The following is a 9,255-nucleotide window of genomic DNA, read 5'->3' on the forward strand; positions in this document are numbered from 1 at the left end:
CCCCCCCCCCCGAGCGGCGCCGCAGCGATGTCGTAGATCACAATGCGAGCAGCACACAATAAATATCATTCATATTATTAATGTTACGTTATATTATTGTACCAGTCGACTCGGCATGCCGCCGTAGGTACCTATCGAAAGACGAGTGGTGCTCTGTCTGCTACAACATGTTGAGCCTACACCCGCCTATACGGTGTGATTTGGTTTTTTGATTGGAAGAAATCTAACGATCACGTAGGCGATACCATAATATAGACAGTAGACTTGTTGATTACTTTTTCGCTTTAAACTTATTGCGAATAATGTGATTATTGTATTATGAAGGGGTAGTGGTTTTCTATGCAAAATAGTATAAGTATATTCATGGAAAGCATTGTGATGATTATTTTTTTTCTCGGTAAATGTCGTGTTCAAATGCAGAAAATAAGAATCATGTAGGTCAAAGTTAGATCAAAACATGATAGCAATAAATGGGTACCTGCGGCTGATTCGTATTTATTATACAATTATTATATCTTAAGATGTTATTTTGAAAACTATCTACATCTTAAATATACCACCAAAATATCAAATAAATATTATAGGTACTAAATAATATGGTATTGATTTTTCGATCAAATAATAGGTATAATACAATTTATATATTTTTTTAAATAATAGAGCAATTATATTTACTCGTTTCTGTTCCACGATGTATTTCTCAGATACGCTTGTTATGTTCGACCCATCACGTTCCCAAGAAAATCTAATCATTGGAGCACCTACTGCTCGACAATGAAGTTTAGCTGACATACCAGCATTGCTAGCCGTTTTTGATTCATTTTCCATTGTCAGTATCTCGGGTTTATCTGTAGCACACACGATTTGTAAAAACTTAAAAAAGAATTTCAATTGTATATTTGTATGGTTAAAAAATCTATTTTTTATAGTAATTTGCCATTAAGAACAAAAACTTGAGGTAGGTATCGTGCAAATACAATCGCATAATATCTATGCGTTATATGGGCGATTACTTTTCTTAGAGGTATGGTTCATTGAATTATTTTTTATAAAATATTCAAGATAGGTAATATTAAAATTACAACATAATAAAAAAACATAAATAAAGCAATATACTTACGTTCCACAATCAACAATACAGAGTGCGACGATTCGTTCCCTATGCCGTTGTTAACGACGCAATAGAATAGCCCACTATCAAATTGTGTTGCATTTAAAATAGTCAAGTACGAAGTAGTATTTTTTAGTAATATTGATGTACGTTCGTCAAAGAAAAAATTTGGACGAGTCCAGCTTATGTGATCCGGACCTAACGGAAACCCATCTATTCGACACCAAAGCTGAGCATCGTGGCCCTCACTCACAATAACGCCACTTGAAGTATTAGTAATAGTCGCTCGATCTAGAAAAAAAAAACGCATAAATTTGATTTAGAAAATAGGTAAGTACTAAAGCACACATAAACAAATAGTATGTGTCGGTATAAGTAATGAATATAAAATGAAATAGCCGTCTCACTGAAACATAAATTATTGTATCAAAAACGATTTTTAAGTGAATTTAAATTGTGGTGTAATATAAAACTGATAACGAATTTAATATCATAAAAACGATTATATTATCAACATCATGAAGTAAAAATGATTAAATCATCAATAATATATAAATTCATATTAAGAATTTAGATAACTTTGGAACACGATTCACGCATAAAATCAAATCGAAATAATTTCTTTTTTTTCGAATAATCAACTGTTATTTTATTTTATTTTTAATGTTAAACGATATATTATACAGTTATCATTACAAATGCTTACGTTTCACTGATATGATAAACGAAAAGGTTGAAGACCCTTCTTTGTTGCTCGCCTCGCAGGTGTAATTTCCTGCGTCGTCGCGGAATATACCGGTAATATTTATATTCGAATCTTGTACATGTCGGTTGTGTGACGGATATAACCGTTTGTTGTTTTTTGACCACTTATACGAGATCTCTGATGGCCGTCCTTTTGCCTGCAGCGTGATGAATATGTTATCCCCTTCTGTGTACATCATTAAGTCGGGATGCGAATCAAAAATTGGTTTGTCTGTAAAATAATGATTTAAATATTTTCATAGCCATTCCTTTACATAATATATATTTTTATATCGTTGTGATTTAATCATTTACGAAATACAATAATATTTCGATAGGGTAACAATAATAATATATATATGCGCATCGGGTAGGTATGTGGAATATGCTGATGGAAATGTAATTGAACGAAATTTACTGTTATTATTTTTTTTTTTCCTTTGGCTTATTTTTTTAACCAATGTCAAATAATAAATAAAATGTGGAAAAAAACATTAGATGTAGGTATAGGTAGGTAATGGAAAAAACTATCAAGAGTAATATCGTTCTTTTTCAGTACAAATTGGCATTCATATCGTCTGATATTTATTTGGTAAAATTATTATGCTACTAAAAACAGTAGGAATAACATCAAAAGTATTTAAATAATTCGATTTATTTAAATGGTCCATACAGACTCAGTAAAAATTTAGGTCAACTTTTTAACAGTGAAAAAAGGTTGTACACTAGTACATCGTCACAGTACGTAAATTAAAAATAATAAAAAGAGAAAATCGAGCAAATGAAGGTAGTAAGCTAACAATATTATTGAAGCCTGTAAATAAATTATAAAAATAGAGAGTGCAGAAAACCTAAGGGGTTTTAAAAACAAATTATAGTTAATTGAATAATATACAAATATAAATTTCCGAAAATGCTTAGGAAAAAAAAATGTTTTAAATAAGTAGAGAGGGAAATATTTTAAAAACTCGGGAGCCTTGTGCGTATATGCGCATTATCGTTACACGGATTTTAATTTAATAATTGTGCGTGTAATAGGACTATAATGTGACAATTTTGCATTTTCCGTTTTGTATGTGAGTTATACTAATAATAAAAACTACGTATACGGGTGCCCACGCGAAATAGACAATAGTAACCACAATTTAGATTTCGAATGAAAATGATACGTTTCACCGTGATCGAGGTCGACGTGAGTCGTTCCCCTAAATCCTGATACAAATAATAATATAGTATATTATTGTAGATAAGTAAATTTGTCCGCTACAGCGTATATATAAAATCCCCCGTAAGTCACGTAGTAATCGGGTGGGTTTTTTTTTTATTTTCGGTTACTAATAAAACAGTTTGGGCATCCGAATTGGCTCCCATAGACAGGCCACGGATCATGATTGATAAAAGTGACTCGGAATTGGTCTCTCGAGTAAGTGATGTAAGTAGAACGCTTAGGATTCGGTAGACAAACATATTATTACGTATACATCTTTAAATCGATTTCCAAAGGAGGATTTGAGTTGAAAACCAATACACTATTATACTAATAATTTAAATGTCGTCATCTATTATGTTCTATTGATACAAGGTAGAAAAATATATTAAAAGTTCAATAATCAATTTACATTTAAAATACTCTTAAGCCAAAACTAGAATAAAATTGTATGCTGAGATTGAGGTAATCTACTGTAATATTATTAATTTATTAATATATTATTAGGTACGCGGTCTAGACACGAATTATCGTTTGTGTTTATCGTTTATATATGTTCTCTATAAATATAAACATTTAAAAACGACTAATATAAAGCTACTGATAAGTAGAATAATAAAATAAAAAGCCACTTAACGTGGTTATCAATAGTAAAGTTATTGACAATTTAGTGTCAAGTGTCTTATCGGATCCTATTAATATTATTGTTATCACAATTCGATCATGGATTATTTCGGGTAAAACTGGAATAGGTAGGTAGTGAATTCGGTGCAGTGGTCTGTGAAGCTCAGTATCAAACATTGTGACATGTAATATTATTATGGTGGTGAGAGGGTGCTTAGACTTTTGTCTAAAAAAAAAGAACATTACGACGTTTAAGTTTGAATAAACATATTGTACGTACCCTCAAATTTTAAAATTGAAGTGATAAATAATTAATAGTCATTCGTAAATTCCAAAAAAAAACTGAGGAACTTAAGTGGTTAAATAGTAAGATTTAAGAGTATTCTTTCATTAAAAAGGTCACTGTAAATTGAAATGTTTGTGTTTGGTGTATGATTTAAATGACAAGTACTCAGAATAATCAATGTGTCGTCCAATACTTAAAATTCTACAATTTATATATGTATCAAGTATCTACTATTATTATTTAATTTATTTCTTATTTTTCTGTAAATAATATGATAAGTCACAGTATTATTTTTTCTGTAATAATAGCCCATCTTTTACAGTGTTATTAAATTGTTGTTGTTATTATCGTATAAATCAATACTTAAGTGCATTTAGAGCGGTGTCAACAGGTTCATTGTCTTTATATTTTTTGAAATTTGTCTAAATATTTTGACATTTTGAATGCGTGTATACAATATAGACAATAACAATTAACTTACGCAATTACGAAAAGTTGCTTATTTAAATATCTAATCTCGTTTAAATTTTACTTTAAATTACTATAGAAAAAATGTATTAAAATATTTTTGGATTTTTCACATGAATAATCGTTTGGGATTAATGTCTTATATTGTGCAGGAGTCAAAAAAAAAAAATTGTGCATGTAACGAAAAAAATGCAACAAAAACACTACGCATGATTGTAGAAACTTGAAATTTTAACTCTGGCTTCCTTACATTGGTCTTGTGTAAATATGACAATAAAGGTTTTTCATTTTAAAATTACATCAAAATTAGAAAACCATTCAATAAGAAATCGTTATTTTACAAATATCCAATTTCATAAAAGATTTCAACTTCTGACAATCTTTAATAAATATTTGTGGAATAAAGATATATTTATTTTAAAAATACATAAAAAAACAATAAAAAAAGAAAATCGATTTTGCAGAAAACTAGATTTGCGTTGAAATTCCCATTTATCCATAATTTTTTTTGTATTCCCAATTATTATAAACAGCAATTTAAATTTTGAATTTTGACCTCCTAAAGTTACCAACCAAATTCACTTTTCTACCAAAAACATATTGAAGTTGAAAATCAAAGCACTTTTTATACTATAAATCGTGTACACATAAGTACACAAAAAAATATAAGCACACATTATAAAATCAATACATAAATCGCTCCGCTCAGAAAACACCCACATCATCGTGAAACTAATACATTTGATTCAATTCTCAGAATTTTATAGGCATGTTGAACCTGGAAATCCACCCCACAGGTCTCAGAGGTTAGGTAATTATCAGAAACGGATCCTACTTCATCCAGAATATTTGTGGTTTTTATTTTACGTCATTAAAGTTCATAAAATCGAAATCGGTATCAGACAGAGCTCACTATAATCTCGAGTTTATTTCCTTCGATTTTTTTTAGGTTCAACAGCCATAGTTATGTGATTCGTAAAATATTGTGAAAAAAACATTAAAGAATAGTGTCTATTGGATACGCCAATCAAATACCACGCTAAGAATAGAATTTGATGATATCGATCTGTTTATAAATTTAACTTTATCTTTAATTTGTTATAGCTATTTACGACGTTTACTTTTTGTCCTCTCTAGTATAGTAATGTGTAGATACTCTGTGTATGTCAGTGTCCTCTAACCATTGATTGTTAGAGAGATTGAAAAATTATTATTTTGGGTTGAAACTTTGATTTTTGGTCACTTTAATTTATCGCAATAATCGTTAGTTTGATTATGAAAACAGCAGTTTGTAGTTCTACCTGTTTGCTGATTGTTTGCTTCAAAATTCAAAGTGCAGATTCTATGTTGAATCAAAAAAAAAAAAAAAAATACTATAGTTCCACTTCCACTTAAGAAAAAAAAATGAGCAAAACATATTTTAAGAAGATATTGAGTGAAATCCGTGCGACACATTCTGCCTAGTACATATTGTCGAACTTTATAATATATTTTAGTGAGTCTACACAAAAATATATTTGCAGAAAAAAATATAATGACGGTGGCAAAAACACTGCTGCAGGTTAATGGGGTACGTAAGAGTCGCGTTTATTATAAATTTAAATATTTTTAGAAACGATTATTTTTATTTTAAACATAAAAAAGTTCACCCTATCCAAACACCAAGCCCGGATCTGCGTCTTATTTTTGTTCGTCATAATATTATTACATTATGAACAACGTAATATCATCTTTTGATTCAAATTGTACTCTGGTTCTGGAGGATTTGACAATAATTATTATACACCAATTTAATTATAATACCAGTTATACCAGTATAGTAGATTACTCTAGTTTATCGTGTGTACTTACGTCGTAGTACTAGCTATTGCCATGGTATTAAACAATGTAATATTATAATAATATTGTGAATCAACGTTATGTAACATTATTATTTGTGGTATGCTTTGTGTGTAGGGGGTGGCAATGAGGAACATTGGCACCCTTATTATTTTCTGTGTTTTATTTTCTTGTCGTGCAATTTACATACATACCGAATATGCCATACGCGTAAAAAGTTAAAAGTCCAAATACATTATGCAAAACTATTCATGACAACAGACATTTCCAACCTTTCGATAGTGTTTTTTTTTTCTTTTGTTTAAATACAATCATTATATACTCGTACATAGAAACGTACTTTAATACGCATTTCCCAAAAAAATTATTAACTGCAGCTGGAAAAAATACTAGATGACTGTAAAACACATTTTTCAAAATTCTCGAATGTGAAATGTTAATTTGTTGATTCTGTTTGATTGAGACAGATGTCATTACACGATGACGAATTTTTAATTTATAGCTTTTCGTCAAGTTAACTATACATAGCATATAATATTAGTGCCTAATATAATACTGTAGATTCTGATTATGCCAAACGTCGATATCTCAAATTTATGAAAATCCCTTATTTAATTGAAATAATTACCATTGCAATAATACGCACACAATACCTCGGATTTCTTTCTGTTCCCATTGAGTTTTGGCACAACGAAAGTTTATTGTATATGTATGCGCACATCAAAATCCAAACGGAAAACAATGCAAATAGTTCATACATGTTTCAATTCATTAAAATATTAAATACACAATAATATACAACCCGTCAACCCTCTGCAGCTTGCACGCACCGTTGAATGAAATACACGTATTCACTATGACGAAGGAAAAGTGTCCCAACGGGACAAAAAGATTATCCTCCATAAATGTTGACACGTCACAGAACTCACGTGGCGCCACTGTTAAATGATTATACTTTTTTTTTTTTAATCACTTACGGTAAACGTCGAGCGTGACTTCTTTGTGTATATTCTTGCCCATCAGCGGATTGGAACCTTGGCACATGTACACACTGCCATCCACTTCAGACGTCACGTTGACAGTCATCTGTATGGTAGACAGCTTGCCGCCGTGCAGCCCGGGCTTGGTGTAGCTGTTTATGCCCTCGGAGACCGGCACTCCCTGGTGCCACCAGCTCATCTTTACCGCCGGATTGCTGGAAGTCGCCTCACACGTGATCGTAGCCTGCACGCCGGGTTTCAGGTGCACCGGGTCGTGCTTGATGTTCAGGTGATCGGGTAAGACTACGAAATAATAAACAATATAATAATATGCGCGATCTCATTGCGCACAAGCCCTTATCATGTTATGTACAAGTTATATTTTTTTTCCAGCATTTACCTAGAACAAGATGCGTATCGATTCTATCAAACACCTAGTCGAATTAAATTTAAAACTTAAAACCGATTAGTGACTTTTCGTGTAACCGTATCATTTTAATGAAATATACAACTGCTTACATTTTCTAAGTCTCAGAACGTGGAATAGTATAAGGCATACGAATAATAATTAATACAAATTTGCATGAAAAAGTAAACTATAAAGTTACACATATAATATCATACAAAGTATTACCTCTTTAAATGAAAATAAAAAAAGGAGTACGTCTGTATTATATAATATGACGTGCATATTAAATGTATTTCAGCTTAACAATTAATTTTCAAGAAGTGTTTGAACACTGGAGCTAAATAATTTGAACACATTTTATACGTTTTTATTTACATTGCCTATTATAGAGTAACGGGAAAATCGTTTTCCGAACAGTATACTAATGACCAAAGTGTCGGTTGGCGCAAAAGGATTTATTTTTATTTTTTAAAGTATCAACTTTATACAGTAGGTGCAATATTAATTTTGTCAAACGGTACGAGGTTAAATAATCATACCAGTCCTATCCAATAACAGGGTAGGTAGGTGTTTATGTTATATAAATGGGAGTTGAACACATAATAAATATTCACGTGTTGAGTTAACCTGTGAAACGAGCCACAGCCCCAACCCGTTAAATTGTATTCGGTATTAATATAAATCGTAATAATAATATATTGTAATAATATAAATGAGCGCAACACAAAAATAATATATAACATATTAATGGACCATCCCACCACTATTATAAGAAAATGTAGTCTGTTACCGCTACTGGTGGGGATACCGCAGCAGTGGTAGTAGCTCAGGACGCGTTTGCGTTAATACTATACCACAGCAGGTGCATAATAACTAATAAAAAGTAATAACTCGATTTAATATTGATTTTTTTTTCAATCGGTTTTTAAACGTCCTGTCGTCCCGTTATCCAAAAAACCACTAAACTTAAACGTTTCCGTCGCTATAATATTACTATCATTATGACGTGCAGCAGCAATAACCGTCGCGTGGACTTAAAACCTACCCATAACTACAATATATATATATATACCTACCGATAGTAATTATTGTACCATAACGTTTCGTAATGCATTTATAATAGTGATATTACTATACACAGCTGTTGTAGTAGTTGCAGTTCGGAGTTGTTCGACTGAATAATTTTATTATTTTAATATCGACGAAGATTTCGACAAGTCGCCGAGGTGTGCGAGTGGGCGCCGTCGCGCGGTGGCTGTAAACAGATATACCCCCACGTGCCGAGGTCCATAATATATTTATACATATATATATATATACTCGTATACATGTATATATGAGTATATATATATATATTATGCACATAAGTGGCCGGGAGTGGGCGCTTTCCGCTTTCGCGCGATAATATTATTACGATCTCGATAATCTATACAATATATTATTATTATTAGTACGTCGTTTCGCGTCATCGGACGAGTGTGCAACTCCAATTCTATAATATTATAATATAGACCAAACAGTAGGCGCACTCGACCCGCGACTTGTGTATTTGTATTCGTGTGTGTGTGTGTGTGTGTGTGTGTGTGT

The 9,255-nt window shown here is 31.4% G+C and overlaps 1 protein-coding gene across 1 annotated transcript in view; it reads right to left on the minus strand.

The window, feature by feature from the left end:
* The window catches only part of LOC111034838 (nephrin-like), a 48,073-nt gene that overhangs the window by 4,918 nt on the left and 33,900 nt on the right, over window positions 1–9,255 (minus strand). The window contains exons 11-14 of the mRNA XM_022316231.1: window positions 7,257–7,562; window positions 1,818–2,087; window positions 1,121–1,402; window positions 676–848 (exon numbers count right to left, since the gene is read on the minus strand). Coding sequence (XP_022171923.1) covers window positions 676–848; window positions 1,121–1,402; window positions 1,818–2,087; window positions 7,257–7,562 — 1,031 coding nt within the window. The remainder of the gene's footprint in view (window positions 1–675; window positions 849–1,120; window positions 1,403–1,817; window positions 2,088–7,256; window positions 7,563–9,255) is intronic.

This window comes from Myzus persicae, unplaced genomic scaffold (genome assembly GCF_001856785.1).
Source record: "Myzus persicae strain clone G006 unplaced genomic scaffold, MPER_G0061.0, whole genome shotgun sequence".
NCBI lineage: Eukaryota > Metazoa > Arthropoda > Insecta > Hemiptera > Aphididae > Myzus > Myzus persicae.